This window comes from Pelophylax lessonae (assembly GCF_965119305.1).
Source record: "Pelophylax lessonae genome assembly, chromosome: 9".
NCBI lineage: Eukaryota > Metazoa > Chordata > Amphibia > Anura > Ranidae > Pelophylax > Pelophylax lessonae.
Window position 1 is genome coordinate 264,139,646 of NC_138776.1, and position 16,976 is coordinate 264,156,621.

Here is a 16,976-nt window from a genome sequence, read left to right on the forward strand (position 1 = left end):
TATTCAAAGGACTGAACTGGGCCATTAAAAAGAAAGTTTGGCCAAGATTTTCCACCAGGGCTTGGTCGCCAAAAGGACTGAACGGGATTGTCAAAAGGTAGGTCTTGGTAGCCAAAGGACTGAACAGGACTGTCAAAGGCAGGTCTTGCCAAGACTTTCCACCAAGGTTTGGTCACCAAAGGACTGAACATGATTGTCAAATGAAGGTCTTGGTAGTCAAAGGACTGAACTGGATTGTCAAGGTAGGTCTTGTCCTACAGGGCTGTCTATGCCTTCGGTCTTGGTAGCCAAAAGACTGAACAGGACTGTCAAAAGGTAGGTCTTGCCAAGATTTTCCACCAAGGCTTGGTCACCAAAGGACTGAACATGATTGTCAAATGAAGGTCTTGATAGCCAAAGATCTGAACAGGATTGTCAAATGAAGGTCTTGGTAGTCACAGATCTGAACAGGATTGTCAAATGAAGGTCTTGGTAGTCAATGGACTGAACTGGATTGTCAAGGTAGGTCTTGTCCTACAGCACTGACTATGCCTTCGGCAAGTGAAATTGAAGCTTTAAAGCCAATCAAGCTGCAGTATATCCTTCCACACCATCAACAGTGGGTCTTGCCAAGATTTTCCACAAGGGTGTAGGGAGCAAAGAACTGGATTGTCAAAAGGTAGATCTTTGCAAGATTTTCTACCAGGGCTTTGTAGCTTAAAATGAGACTATTTGACCCTACAGGACTGTCTATGCCTTTGGCAAGTAAAACTGAAGCATCTGAACCCCGTCAAGCTTTGGTATATACTTCCACATCATCAAAGGTGGAACTTGCCAAGAAGTTCCACCAGGCCTTAGTAGCCAAAAGATTGAACAGTACCACTAAAAAGCAGATCTTGCCAATATTTTAAACCAATGCTTTTGGCAAGTAAAGTTGAGGCCTCTAACCCCATCAAGCTTTCAGTATGTCCTTCCATACCATCCAAGGAGGGCTTGCCAAGATTTTCTACTAGGGCTTAGTAGACAAAGGAATGAACTAGGCCATTAAAAAGGTAGGTCTTTCTAAGATTTTCCACCAGGGCCTAGTAGCCAACGGACCAAACAAAACTGTTAAAGGTAGAGCTTGCCTAGATTTTCTACTAAGGCTTTGTAGCTTAAGCCCCGTACACACGCGTCGAAAATTGGCAGGGAATTTTCGTCCGACGACCGATCTGCCGATTTTCGGCTTGTTAGAATGATGCTTCCGACAACTAAATCCGACTTTTCGGCCAAAAAAAATCTGGTGTGCATACTATAAAATTTTTGTTGGCCGTCAACATAAGGGCTGATTTTCGTGCAGTCAGTACAGATTTCGACAGGGAAAAATCTGGTGAGCAAGTCTGGGCATGCTCAGTGAAGAAAGAACACAAAGAAAGCAAACCAACACATGACATCACTTCTGAAGTAGAATTTTGTTGGGCGAGAAAATTCGTGTGCAGTCTAGGCACATTCCAACCAACAAAACACAACTCTGGACAAAAGACGGACGATCGGTCGGCCAATAATTGTTGCGTATGTACGGGGCTTTACTCTTTGGCCCTGCAGGACTGTCTATGCCTTCGGCAAGTATAAATGAAGCCTCTGAACCCTATCAAGCTTCGGTATGTCCTTCCTCAACCTCATCCCCCATCTCTTAGAAATTGGAAGATTCTTTGGAAATGGTGGTCTTCTGTCCCGTCATTCTACATGCATCGAGCTGTGCCAATTGTAATTCTTTATTATTTCATGGAAATTTCAGAAAGATAAACAAGACCTAGCTTGGAACCTTACGTGTGGTCAAACCTTGGAATTATACAGTGGTAATACTACACATATTCCTCAGCTTTAAAATCTGAAAATTAGAAGTCAAATTATGAATATTTGAGGACCAATTTGCCCAGCAGTGACATTACAGTTCTCATTGGATGTCTGGGAGATTATCAACTCTTGAAGATAATTTTTTTGAAGGACAAGCCTTTAAACTTTAGATCTTTCTCACGTGTGCTATCAAAATAATAACCCATCCTATAAAAAGGCTAAGAAACATTTTTTGGCTGGCACGAACGGGAGTGGGTTTTATAATGTTTCGTTAAATGTCCTTTCTGTAGGAAACTTTTCCCGCACTCCGAACAGGAAAACGGCTTCTCGCCGGTGTGAAGCTTCTGGTGCGTTTTGAGGCTCGCCTTGTGTGAGAAATGTCTCCCGCACTCCGAACAGGTAAAAGGTTTTTCGCCGGTGTGAACCCGCTGGTGTTCGACAAGCTGCCACTTCTTCAGGAAGGACTTCTCGCACTCTCGGCAGGAGAAGACCTGCTCGCCGGTGTGGCCTCTCTGGTGCAGGAGGAGTTCGGATTTGGTTTTGAAGTACTTTGCGCACTCCAGGCAGGAGAAAGGGCGATCGCCCTCGTGACTTTTTTGGTGTTGAATCAGATATCCTTTTTGAGGGAAAGACTTCCCGCACTCTGAGCAGGAAAAAGGGCGCTCGCCCGTGTGGATCCTCTGGTGCGTAAGGAGGTTTCCTTTCCGCGAGAAAGATTTGCCGCACTCTGGACAGGTATAAGGTCGCTCGCCCGTGTGACTCCTCTGGTGGATAAGAAGGTGTCCCTTCTGCAAAAAACATCTGTTGCACTCTGTACATGAAAAGATCTCCTGGCCCGTGTGACCTCTCCGATGTACGCCAAGTTCATATTTAGTTTCAAATGACTTCCCGCACTCTTCACACGCCAACGAGCCTTCGTCTGAGTGAAGCTTCAGATGCTGCGAAAGAGAGGATCTTTGGCTGAACCGCTTGCCGCATTCTGGGCAGCAAAACGGCTGCTCACCAGTGTGGGTTTTCTGGTGACTGATGAAGGTACTCTTCCAAGTAAATCCTTTCCCGCACTCTTCGCACGTGTATGGCAATTTGTCCAAGTGGCTCCTCTGGTGTATAGTGAGGATATCTTTCCGCGTAAAACATTTCCCGCACACAGGACACTGGAAGGGGGTCTCTCCGGTGTGAACCCTCAGATGTCCCTTCAGAACGCTTTTATCCTTGAAACGTTGACCGCACTCCGGACAAGGATAAGGCCTCTCGCCGGTGTGAACCCTCATATGATGAACAAGCATGAACTTCTCGGTGAAAGACTTCCCGCACTCCGAACAGGAATAGGGCCGCACGCCAATGTGATACATCTGATGCCTAAAAAGCCGCGATCTGGATGTAAAAGATTTTCCGCAATGTGCGCACGAGAAAGGGGTGTCGCCTCTGTGAAGTCTGAGATGTGCCATCAGGTGACTCTTCAATTTAAAAGACCGAGGGCACTCCGAGCATGAGTGGGGCCTCTCGTTTGTGTGATTCCTCATATGTCTGGTAAACTGCGGTCTCTTTTGGAAAGATTTCCCACACTCTGTACATGAATAGGGCCACACATCGCTGTGACGTCTTTGATGTCTGTCGAAGTCCGCCTCTGATGTGAAAAATTTCCCGCACTCTGAACATAAAAATGAGGGTTCCCCTGGGCGTGTCTTCTCGTTGGCACCGTGTCTATCTGCTGGTAAAAAAAAAAAAAAAAAGTTTATTTTTGAAATACATTCAAGTATATTGACCTATTACAGAATTGGGGTGTCAATGCAGAGTGCCCACAGCATTGCCCCCAATCAATGCAGAGTGCCCACAGCATTGCCCCCAATCAATGCAGAGTGCCCACAGCATTGCCCCCAATCAATGCAGAGTGCCCACAGCATTGCCCCCAATCAATGCAGAGTGCCCACAGCATTGCCCCCAATCAATGCAGAGTGCTCACACATTGCCCCCAATCAATGCAGAGTGCCCACAGCATTGCCCCCAATCAATGCAGAGTGCCACAGCAATGCCCCCAATCAATGCAGAGTGCCCACCGCATCGCCCCCAATCAATGCAGAGTGCCCCCAATCAATGGAGAGTGCCACAGCATTGCCCCCTTTCAGTGTAGAGATGCCAGCGTGCCACCTTTCAATGCAGAGCGCCAGCATTCCCCCCGCGAGTCCCATCCGTGCACTTACCTCACTTCTCTTCAGTTCAGTCCCCGGCTTCCCGCATCTCCTCAGTCCTCCCGAGGCGCCTCCTCCTTTCAGCCAATCAGGAAGCAGGAGGACCCGCTCCCTGATTGGCCAGGAGGAGGATCAGTGTGACAAAATAGCGAATGAATATTCGCTATTGTCACACAATGGGCGGGCTCGGCGCAATGCTCTGCGCCTCGGCTGCCACAGTGAAATCATTTAAAGTTCCTCGGGCGGCCCAGTACCGTTTGATCCACGGACCGGTACCGGTCCACGGCCCGGGGGTTGGGGAACACTGGTGTACAGTATCTCCTCCTCATTTTTTAGGAACAGGACGTTATATTGAGGAAGGGAGATGGACCTTTCATATGGTGTACAGTATCTCCTCCTCATTTGTTGGGAACATGACATTATATTGAGGAAGGAAACACAGACTCATAGAAAATTAAACAAACTGTATAAATGGTTTGTCTGCATTTAGAATTTGTTTACCTGAACTGGTATCCAGGGAAGATTCCTCCTCCTTAATTACCACCAAAATTCCATCCTCCTTCATAGACTGTTGATCATCCTTCACACATGGCTTTTCTTCTTCCTCTTTCAGCTCACCCTTTATATCTGTGTCGTCTTCATTCTTCATAAAATGATACAAAATAACATATTCAAAATATAAGAACCGTGGAAGTGACACCACATAGAAGAACATTAGCTTGTAGGATCAACGCATCCCCCCAACGTCATAGAGCTTTGAGGCACATTCACGTCGTAAACGCTCAGTCCCATCTACCTGATCATGGTGTTTGTAGTTGTGATCTTCCTGTGTCCCATCCAAGGAATGAGGAAGACTGGGACAGCTCTCTGAAGGAGTTTTGTCAATGGATAGCCCCGGCATGTTGAGATCCTTGTGTCCTTCTAAAAACTTGTCCATCACACCAACCTCCTCCTCCTCCTCTTTGATCTCTTCTTTGACAGCAACATTGTTCAGGTTTCCACTCTGAGTATATAATGAAAATAATGTTAAATGTAACAACGCAACTCATAATAAGAGCTCATATGACTATTAATGGATTGTTAACAATCTACCTGATGATGGTGGGGGATGGTGTGATCTTCCTGTGTGGAATCCCAGGAATACAGAGGACGGGGACATCTCTCTGGTGGGTTCCCATTACTGGATCCATCTGTAGGAAACACACACACTGACTGAATACATTGTTTCTATGTGTTTATCAGATGATGGGGGATCTAGGTGGACCCTCCGTACTGCTCTCTCCTTTACAATAAAGTCTCCTCTTACCCGGTGATGTGAGGGGCGGCTGATTCTCCATCATGACGTCCTTGTAGAGATCCTTGTGTCCTTCTAAATACTCCCACTCCTCCATGGAGAAATAGACAGTGACATCCTGACACCTTATAGGAACCTGACACACACAATGATACAGTCACCATCCAGACACATCCCTTGTCTGTTACTGGATAATGTCCCAGAATTCCCAGCACCGCTCACCTCTCCCGTCAGCAGCTCAGTGATCTTGTTGGTGACCTCAGGAACGTTCTTGTTGGTGTTCCTCTCCGGTATTATGGAGCGAGGGGGAAATGGCACATGGGGGATGACGGCTAGATATCTGCCTTCTTCACTCTTTCATAACGCTGCATAAAAGTAGACCGTAACAATTTTAAATTTTGACTGAAGTGGACCTGTAGTACAGACGTTAATCAGCAAATCAGTGCAAAAAGTGTAGTCAACCATAACAAGGACAAAAATTAAACAGAAAACAAAATATGAATACGACTCTAATACAAGGCTGGATGCCACCACATTATAATAAGTGAAAGACATTTAAGAAAGTCCAGGAGGGTGACGAAACGTGTCAGGTGGGAGAACATCATCATGCCGTACGAGGGGCCATTTTGGATTCCCTAGAGGAGTGTATACTGAAATGGTATCTGTGGATGTTCTGCCTTTTATATCAAGGCATTTCAAGTGCATTTTCCACCTTGTAGTCAAAAATTTAAACAGTTTTACGCTATGGAACCGTCTCTCTGATTTCATACCTTGCCGAAGATTAAAGTCAATTTTAAGGTGGATGCTAATTGGTGTGTACAGTGCCTTGCAAAAGTATTCGGCCCTCCTTAAACTTTGACCTTTTGCCACATTTCAGGCTTCAAACATAAAGATATAAAACTGTAGTTTTTTGTGAAGAATCAACAACAAGTGGGACACAATCATGAAGTGGAACAAAATTTATTGGATATTTCAAACTTTTTTAACAAATAAAATACTGAAAAATTGGGCGTGCAAAATTATTCAGCCCCCTTAAGTTAATACTTTGTAGCGTCACCTTTTGCTGCGATTACAGCTGTAAGTCGCTTGGGGTATGTCTCTATCAGTTTTGCACATCGAGAGACTGAAATTTTTGCCCATTCCTCCTTGTAAAACAGCTCGAGCTCAATGAGGTTGGATGGAGAGCATTTGTGAACAGCAGTTTTCAGTTCTTTCCACAGATTCTCGATTGGATTCAGGTCTGGACTTTGACTTGGCCATTCTAATACCTGGATATGTTTATTTGTGAACCATTCCATTGTAGATTTTGCTTTATGTTTTGGATCATTGTCTTGTTGGAAGACAAATCTCCGTCCCAGTCTCAGGTCTTTTGCAGACTCCATCAGGTTTTCTTCCAGAATGGTCCTGTATTTGGCTCCATCCATCTTCCCATCAATTTTAACCATCTTCCCTGTCCCTGCTGAAGAAAAGCAGGCCCAAACCATGATGCTGCCACCACCATGTTTCACAGTGTGGATGGTGTGTTCAGGGTGATGAGCTGTGTTGCTTTTACGCCAAACATAACGTTTTGCATTGTTGCCAAAAAGTTTGATTTTGGTTTCATCTGACCAGAGCACCTTCTTCCACATGTTTGGTGTCTCCCAGGTGGCTTGTGGCAAACTTTAAACAACACTTTTTATGGATATCTTTAACCACTTCCCCCTGGGCGGACGTCATATGACGTCCGTAAACTTTGCGGGGGTATACCCGGATGATGCCTCTAGCTAGAGGCATCATCACGGTACCGTGGTTTAGAGCCGACGGTTGGCTTTCCGTCGGTAATGACCGATGCGGCTCGGGAGCCGCTCGATCGTTACCCGGGGGGGCGGGAGGGGACGTCCCCCCCCTCCCGCCGCCTTCCGTGGCTATTACCGGGGCTCCCGTCCCACCGGGAGCCCCGAGTACCCAGCCGGCGCGTCCACCGGCTGGATGGAGTCCCGATCAATGCCGGAAACGGCTTCGATCGGGTCTCCGATGACGTAACCCGGAGGCGGCGTCCATGACGTCACTTCCGGGTTAGTGTGCTGCAAAAAGGCGGCAAATTTGAAAAACGGCTGTATGCAAAAACGCCGTTTTCGGCGTTTTCGCATACAGGGAAGTGTAGTGGAGGGGTCTAGGGTCTTTTAGACCCTCGATCCCTCCATAAAGAGTACCTGTCACTGCATATTGCTGTCACAAGGGATGTTTACATTGCTTGTGACAGCAATAAAAGTGATCAGATTTTTTATTTTTTTTAAAAACTGTAATAAAGTTAAAAAAATAAATAAAATAAAATGGAAAAAAAAAAATAAAAAAATTTAGCCGCCCCCGTCACCGTTAGCTCGCGCACAAAGTAAAACGGAAGTCGAGCCGCAAATTAAATCGCTGTTCAAACCACACATGTGAGGTATCGCCGCGATCGCCAGAGCATGAGCAATAATTAAAAAAAAAAGAGCTACACACTAACTCTAAACTGGTAACCGTTAAATACATTTAAAGCGTCGCCTATTGAGATCTCTATTGACCGTAGTTTGTCGCCATCCCACGGGGGGGGGGGCGCAATTTTAAACCCGAACATGTTGGGTATCTATTTACTCGGTGTGACATCATCTTTCACAATATACAAAAAAAATGGGCTAACTTTACTGTTTAGTATTTTTTAAATGCAATAAAATGTGATTTTTCTAAATTTTTCCAAAAAAATGGCGTTTTAAAGACCGCTGCGCAAATACCGCGTGACAAAAAATATTGCAATGACCGCCATTTTATTCTCCAGAGTCTTTGCTAAAAAAATATATATAATGTTTGGGGGTTCTAAGTAGTTTTCTTAGAAAAAAATACTGATTTTAGATTGTAAACAAAAAGTGTCCGAAATAGGGCTGGTGGGTAAGTGGTTAAGAAATGGCTTTCTTCTTGCCACTCTTCCATAAAGGGCAGATTTGTGCAGTATACGACTGATTGTTGTCCTATGGACAGAGTCTCCCCCCTCAGCTGTAGATCTCTGCAGTTCATCCAGAGTGATCATGGGCCTCTTGGCTGCGTCTCTGATCAGTCTTCTCCTTGTATGAGCTGAAAGTTTAGAGGGACGGCCAGGTCTTCGTAGATTTGCAGTGGTCTGATACTCCTTCCATTTCAATATTATCGCTTGCACAGCGCTCCTTGGGATGTTTAAAGCTTGGGAAATCTTTTTGTATCCAAATCCGGCTTTAAACTTCTCCACAACAGTATCTCGGACCTGCCTGGTGTGTTCCTTGTTCTTCATGATGCTCTCTGCGCTTTAAACGGACCTCTGAGACTATCACAGTGCAGGTGCATTTATACGGAGACTTGATTACACACAGGTGGATTCTATTTATCATCATTAGTCATTTAGGTCAACATTGGATCATTCAGAGATCCTCACTCAACTTCTGGAGAGAGTTTGCTGCACTGAAAGTAAAGGGGCTGAATAATTTTTCAGTTTTTTATTTGTTAAAGTTTGAAATATGTAATAAATTTCGTTCCACTTCATGATTCCACAGTTTTACGCTATGGAACCGTCTCTCTGATTTCATACCTTGCTGAAGATTGAAGTCAATTTTAAGGTGGATTCTAATTGGTGTGTACATGTGGACAACCATTTGCCCAGGAGGACCAGTTTTATGATTTCTAAGCGCCGTTGACCTCTTATTTCTAAGGTCCATCATTCAAGTTGAGAGCACATCTTGAGTGGTACGTGGTGGTGTGGTGGACAGTATCTGGGGTGTCACCGTTAAAGTCACTGTAAGGATCTTCAGCTAGAATCTTGGGGTCCTCAAGCCCAAGTCTTCCAAATAGCAAACACGTGAGTCTCTATTCTTAACCTCGGTGTGCCAATGTCCAAAAAACCCCTCAATGAAACCAATATGCCAATTTGGAGAGCCCATCAGTGTGGCAGAGGTGACTCGGCCTCCGTCTCTCCTTGCAGCTCCTCAGTCCTGCTCTGAACGGTGCGGGCAGACAACACGACTAAGAAAACTACGAGGGTAAAACTCTTAGGGCTCACTTACACTTGCTTTGACTTTAACACACAAAGCTCTTCAACGTGCTTTTTTTTATATGCATTATATGCTGATGCCCCACTCAGTAGTACCCCAAGCTCTGCTGATTCCCCTACTCACTAGTTTTCCCAGTTGTGCTGATGCCTCACTCAGTAGAATCCCCAGCTCTGCTGATCCCACCTTAAGTAGTAACCCCCAGCTGTGCTGATGCCCTACTCAGTAGAACCCCTAGCTATGCTGATCGCCCAGTCAGTAGTAACCCCCAGCTCTGCTGATCCCCTACTCTGTAGTTTTCCAGCTGTGCTGATGCACGAGTCAGTAGTACTCCCAGCTGTGCTGATGCCCCAGTCAGTAGTACCCCAAGCTCTGCTGATCCACCACTCAGTAGTTTTCCTAGCAGTGCTTATGTCCCACTAAGCAGTAACCCCAGCTCTGCTGATCCCCTGCTCAGTAGTATTCCCAGCTCTGGTGATGTCCCACTCAGTAGTACCCCAAGCTCCTCTGATTCCCCCTCTCAGTAGTTTTCCCAGCTGTGCCGATGCCCCACTCAGTAGTATTCCCAGCTCTGCTGATCCCTCCCTTAGTAGTAACCCCCCAGCTCTGCTGATCCCCTGCTCAGTAGTATTCCAAGCTCTGGTGATGTCCCACTCAGTAGTACCCCAGGCTCCTGTGATTCCCACTCTCAGTAGTTTTCCCAGCTGCGCTGATGCCCCACTCAGTAGAATCCCCAGCTCTGCTGATCCCTCCCTAAGTAGTAACCCCCAGCTGTGCTGATGCCCCACTCAGTAGAACCCCTAGCTATGCTGATCCCCCAGTCAGTAGTAACCCCCCAGCTGTGCTGATGCCCTACTCAGTAGTACCCTCAGCTGTGCTGATGCCCCACTCAATAGTAACCCCCAGCTCTGCTGATCCCTCTCTCAGTAGTAGCCCCCCAGCTGTGCTGATGCCCTACTCAGTAGTACCCTCAGCTGTGCTGATGCCCCACTCAGTAGTAACCCCCAGCTCTGCTGATCCCCTACTCAGTAGTTTGTCCAGCTGTGCTGATGCCTCACTTAGTAGTACTCCCAGCTGTGCTAATGCCCCAGTCAGTAGTACCCCAAGCTCATCTGATTCATCACTCAGTAGTTTTCCTAGCTGTGCTGATGTCCCACTAAGTAGTAACCCCAGCTCTGCTGATCCCCTGTTCAGTAGTATTCCCATCTCTGGTGATGTCCCACTCAGTAGTACCCCAAGCTCCTCTGATTCCCCCTCAGTAGTTTTCCCAGCTGTGCTGATGCCCCACTCAGTAGTAACCCTCCAGCTGTGCTAATGCCCTAATCAGTAGTACCCTCATCTGTGCTAATGCCCCACTCAGTAGTAACCCCCAGCTCTGCTGATCCCCTACTCAGTAGTTTGTCCAGCTGTGCTGATGCCTCACTTAGTAGTACTCCCAGCTGTGCTAATGCCCCAGTCAGTAGTACCCCAAGCTCGTTTGATCCACCACTCAGTAGTTTCCTAGCTGTGCTGATGTCCCACTAAGTAGTAACCCCAGCTCTGCTGATCCCCTGCTCAGTAGTATTCCCAGCTCTGGTGATGTCCCACTCAGTAGTACCCCAAACTCCTCTGATTCCCCCTCTCAGTAGTTTTCCCAGCTGTGCTGATGCCCCACTCAGTAGTATTCCCAGCTCTGCTGATCCCTCTCTCAGTAGTAGCCCCCCAGCTGTGCTGATGCCCTACTCAGTAGTGCCCTCAGCTGTGCTGATGCCCCACTCAGTAGTAACCCCCAGCTCTGCTGATCCCCTACTCTGTATTTTTCCAGCTGTGCTGATGCCCCAGTCAGTAGTACCCCAAGCTCGTCTGATCAACCACTCAGTAGTTTTCCTAGCTGTGCTGATGTCACACTAAGACTAAGTAGTAACCCCAGCTCTGCTGATCCCCTGCTCAGTAGTATTCCCATCTCTGGTGATGTCCCACTCAGTAGTACCCCAAGCTCCTCTGATTCCCCCTCTCAGTAGTTTTCCCAGCTGTGCTGATGCCCCACTCAGTAGTAACCCTCCAGCTGTGCTGATGCCCTAATCAGTAGTACCCTCATCTGTGCTAATGCCCCACTCAGTAGTAACCCCCAGCTCTGCTGATCCACCACTTAGTAGTTTTCCCAGCTCTGCTGATCCCCTGCTCAGTAGTACCCCCAGCTCTGCTGATCGCCCACTCAGTAATACTCCCAGCTGTGCTGATGCCGGCTCATCTGATTGGCCAATTAGGTAGAGAAGGGGGTGGGGTTACAGCTGCCACATGAGGGCTCTGATCTCTGGGGAATGTGATGGCGGCCTGAAAGGAGGCGGAGCATTTAAAGAACAAGTCAACCCCGACATGGACTTTCTCTTATTGGACCCCTTTTGATGTGTTAAATACCCCATTTAAAGTGTTTCATAATATCTGTTCCGGAAGTGCAAATATATACCCCTTGATCCTGCCAGAAATCCAACCCACTGCCAACTTCCTCTGCCTGCTCTGCACTCCTCCTAATGTCATGGAGACGAGAGAGGGGGAGGTGTTCTGTAGTCCCATCCTAGAGTGACTAGGGTGATCCTAGGGTTACAACTCTCCATAGATACTGTGCACTGAGTGAGCGTTGTCACCCTAGGACAGGAAGTGTGTTACTGGCAGGATCACCAAGTGACAACAAAAGGAGGAGAGCACTGAAAGGGTTAATATTACTAAAAAGATACAGTAAGTATGGGTTACTGCTGTGGATGATATGGGGGGGGGATAGGATTGGGGGGGCCTCCAGGGGACAGAGAAGCAGAGCCACCCACAGAGGAGCAGAGTCCTCATGAGAAGAAAGGAGGACAGAGGAGACAGAAGCAGAGCTAAGCCCCCAACAGAGGACAGAAGAGCAGAGCCCCCCAACAGAGGAGCAGATCCCCCCCCACAGAGGAGCAGACCCCCCCCCCCCAACAGAGGAGCAGATCCCCCCCCCCAACAGAGGACAGAAGAGCAGATCCCCCCAACAGAGGAGCAGAGCCCCCCACAGAGGACAGAAGAGCAGAGCCCCCCACAGAGGACAGAAGAGCAGAGCCCCCCAACAGAGGACAGTGGGGCAGACCCCCCCCCCAACAGAGGACAGTGGGGCAGACCCCCCCCCCCCAACAGAGGACAGAGGGGCAGATCCCCCCCCCCAACAGAGGACAGAGGGGCAGATCCCCCCCCCAACAGAGGACAGTGGGGCAGACCCCCCCCCCCAACAGAGGACAGAGGGACAGAGGGGTAGATCCCCCCCCCAACAGAGGACAGTGGGGCAGACCCCCCCCCCCCAACAGAGGACAGTGGGGCAGACCCCCCCCAACAGAGGACAGTGGGGCAGACCCCCCCCCCCCAACAGAGGACAGAGGGGCAGAGGGGTAGATCCCCCCCCCCCAACAGAGGACAGTGGGGCAGACCCCCCCCCTCAACAGAGGACAGAGGGACAGAGGGGTAGATCCCCCCCCCAACAGAGGACAGTGGGGCAGACCTCCCCCCCCCAACAGAGGACAGTGGGGCAGACCCCCCCCCCCAACAGAGGACAGTGGGGCAGACCCCCCCCCCCCAACAGAGGACAGAGGGGTAGATCCCCCCCCCAACAGAGGACAGTGGGGCAGACCCCCCCCCCCAACAGAGGACAGAGGGACAGAGGGGTAGATCCCCCCCCCCAACAGAGGACAGTGGGGCAGACCCCCCCCCCCCCCAACAGAGGACAGTGGGGCAGATCCCCCCCCCCCAACAGAGGACAGTGGGGCAGACCCCCCCCCCCAACAGAGGACAGAGGGGCAGATCCCCCCCCCAACAGAGGACAGTGGGGCAGACCCCCCCCAACAGAGGACAGTGGGGCAGACCCCCCCCCAACAGAGGATAGTGGGGCAGACCCCCCCCCCAACAGAGGACAGAGGGACAGAGGGGTAGATCCCCCCCCCAACAGAGGACAGTGGGGCAGACCTCCCCCCCCCAACAGAGGACAGTGGGGCAGACCCCCCCCCCCCCCAACAGAGGACAGTGGGGCAGACCCCCCCCCAACAGAGGACAGAGGGGTAGATCCCCCCCCCAACAGAGGACAGTGGGGCAGACCCCCCCCCCCCAACAGAGGACAGAGGGACAGAGGGGTAGATCCCCCCCCCAACAGAGGACAGTGGGGCAGACCCCCCCCCCCCAACAGAGGACAGTGGGGCAGATCCCCCCCCCCAACAGAGGACAGTGGGGCAGACCCCCCCCCCCAACAGAGGACAGAGGGGCAGATCCCCCCCCCAACAGAGGACAGTGGGGCAGACCCCCCCCAACAGAGGACAGTGGGGCAGACCCCCCCCCCAACAGAGGATAGTGGGGCAGACCCCCCCCCCCCAACAGAGGACAGAGGGACAGAGGGGTAGATCCCCCCCCCCAACAGAGGACAGTGGGGCAGACCTCCCCCCCCCAACAGAGGACAGTGGGGCAGACCCCCCCCCCCCAACAGAGGACAGTGGGGCAGACCCCCCCCCAACAGAGGACAGAGGGGTAGATCCCCCCCCCAACAGAGGACAGTGGGGCAGACCCCCCCCAACAGAGGACAGTGGGGCAGACCCCCCCCCCCAACAGAGGATAGTGGGGCAGACCCCCCCCCCCAACAGAGGACAGAGGGACAGAGGGGTAGATCCCCCCCCCCAACAGAGGACAGTGGGGCAGACCTCCCCCCCCCCAACAGAGGACAGTGGGGCAGACCCCCCCCCCCCCCCAACAGAGGACAGTGGGGCAGACCCCCCCCAACAGAGGACAGAGGGGTAGATCCCCCCCCCCAACAGAGGACAGTGGGGCAGACCCCCCCCCCCCCCAACAGAGGACAGAGGGACAGAGGGGTAGATCCCCCCCCCCAACAGAGGACAGTGGGGCAGACCCCCCCCCCCCAACAGAGGACAGTGGGGCAGATCCCCCCCCCCAACAGAGGACAGTGGGGCAGACCCCCCCCCCCCAACAGAGGACAGAGGGGCAGATCCCCCCCCCAACAGAGGACAGTGGGGCAGACCCCCCCCAACAGAGGACAGTGGGGCAGACCCCCCCCCCAACAGAGGATAGTGGGGCAGACCCCCCCCCCAACAGAGGACAGAGGGGTAGATCCCCCCCCCCCCAACAGAGGACAGTGGGGCAGATCTTTCCCACAGAGAAGCAGAGCAGAGCCCCCACAGAGGAGAATATATATGATGAACACAGTGTGCGGTCCTCCATGGTTGGGGGGTCCTCCATGTCTGGAGAAGGTCCTTCAACACCCAAGGCAAAAAGTCCAAAAGCATTCCCCTCCCCCCTCCATGTCCCAGAATATACAATTCCCTGCCCCCACTCCTCCCCATACAGATATAAACCAGTCCTGGTCCTGATTGTCACCATTATACAATCTCCCCCAACTCTCCTCCTCACCTTTTATACCTGACGTATCACTGCGTCCTCTACGTACTACGTCCAGTCACAGATTATAGAGGGGGGAGGGGGGGGGATATAGAAAATAAAATCTCATTACCTCCTCTACTTCCAGCAATGTCTCCTCTCCCCACCCCCAACATTTCCCTGTTATCTTCTGTCTGCTTCCTGTCTGATCTCACACCGCCATCTAGCGGCCGAACTACAAACTGCAGGCCAGATTTTCTTTTTTCTTTTTTTTTGGAAGGGGGAGGGGAGGGGTTCTCTTTTCTTTTTAACCCCCGAGTGCCCGAGCATTTTATAGATCACATTTTATTTTATTTTTTTGGATGGGGAAGGGCTTGGATGTGGATCCCTTCTTTAATTATTTATATTATACGTTTTATATAGATGGATGCATTTTATATATATTTATTTCATACATTTAAATTACGTGAACACATGTTATATATGTTTTTTCTTATACATTTTAAATACTTAAAAAAAAAACACTTTTATATATATTTATTTTATGCATTTTAAATATGTGGATACATGTTATTTATATATATATACATTTTAAATACATGACTACATTTTTTATATATTTATTTTATACATTTTAAATACAAGGAAATACTTTTATATGTATTTATTTTATAGATTTTAAATGCATAGATACATGTTATATATATATATTTATTTAAAACATTTTAAATATGTGGATACATTATATATATATATATATATTTATTTATTTATTTTATACATTTTAAATACATGGATAGGTTGTATATATATTTAGTTTATACATTAAATACATGCATGCAATTATATATATATATATATTTTTTTTTGTACATTTTAAATACTTGGAAACACTTTTATATATATTTATTTTATGCATTTTAAATATGTGGAAACAATTTAAAATATACATTTTTTTATACATTTGAAATACATGACTATATTTTTTACATATTTATTTTATACATTTTTAAATACGTGGAAATACTTTTGTATATATATTTATTTTATACATTTTAAATGCATGGAAATAATTTTATATATGTTTATTTAATACATTTTAAATACATGGATACATGTTATATATATTTATTTTATACATTTTAAATACATGGATACATTTTCTATATATTTAGTTAATTATTTTAAAAACATGGATACATTTTATATATATATTTATTTTATACATTTTTAATACATGGATAGGTTGTATATATATTTAGTTTATACATTAAATACATGCATACATTTATATATATAAATATTTTGTAAATTTTAAATACCTGCAAACACTTTTATATATATTTATTTTATGCATTTTAAATACATAAATACATTTTATATATATTTATTTGATAGGTTTTAAATACATGGATACATTTTATATTTTATTTATACATATATTATTTTATATCATTAAAATATGGGGATACATTTTATTTATATTTACTGCATAATTTCATATATATATATATATATATTGCTTACATTTTATATATATATATATATATATAGAGAGAGAGAGAGATACATTTTATTTTTGTTTATTATTTTGTACATTCTAAATACTCGGATACATTTCATATTGCATATTTATTTTATATACATGAATATATTTCTAAAATATTTATTTTATATACATAGATCCATTTTATATCAGTTTTTTTTATATACATGAATAAATAATTTATTTTATATATATATATATATATATATATATATATATATATATATATGGATCCATTTTATATTTTTTCATTTTATATACACAGATATATATATATATGTATATAATTATTTATTTTTAATACATGAAACATTTTATGTATTTAATCATTGTTCTTTTCTTTTTTTTTGTAAAGAAATACAAAAAAAGTTTTTGTATTCTCAGTGCAAATTACGCCCACCCTAATGTTTACTGCAAAATATAATGCAGCACTGCCCCCTGCAGGAGCTGCTTGGTAATTTGGAGGGTGGTTGGGTTATGGTGCCCCCTGTGGGGTTCCTCTTAGTATAGATATAAGTGGAGTTCCCCGTGTAGCTGGTTAGGATATGGTGCCCCCTGTGGGGTTCCTCTTAGTATAGATATAAGTGGAGTTCTCCGTGTAGCTGGTAAGGATATGGTGCCCCCTGTAGGGTTCCTCTTAGTATAGATATAGGTGGAGTTCTCCGTGTAGCTGCTCTAAAGGGATAGTCTTTAGTCAGAACTCCTCAGCCGGTTAGTGTGGGGCCCAGTTG

General features: G+C 47.0%; 2 protein-coding genes across 3 annotated transcripts in view; one reads left to right on the plus strand and one right to left on the minus strand.

Annotated features, from left to right (window-relative positions):
* The window catches only part of LOC309564434 (uncharacterized protein), a 173,925-nt gene that overhangs the window by 117,171 nt on the left and 39,778 nt on the right, over positions 1 to 16,976 (plus strand).
* Positions 1,549 to 16,976, minus strand: part of LOC309562677 (uncharacterized protein) — a 420,285-nt gene continuing 404,857 nt past the window's right edge. The window contains exons 2-4 of one of the 2 annotated variants that reach the window (XM_082266956.1): positions 4,801 to 5,007; positions 4,506 to 4,647; positions 1,549 to 3,523 (exon numbers count right to left, since the gene is read on the minus strand). In XM_082266956.1, coding sequence (XP_082123082.1) covers positions 2,034 to 3,523; positions 4,506 to 4,647; positions 4,801 to 4,941 — 1,773 coding nt within the window. In that variant the 5' untranslated portion in view covers positions 4,942 to 5,007 and the 3' untranslated portion in view covers positions 1,549 to 2,033. Of the gene's footprint in view, positions 3,527 to 4,505; positions 4,648 to 4,800; positions 5,008 to 16,976 lie in introns of both variants that reach the window. The other variant, XM_082266955.1, reaches the window with a different exon arrangement.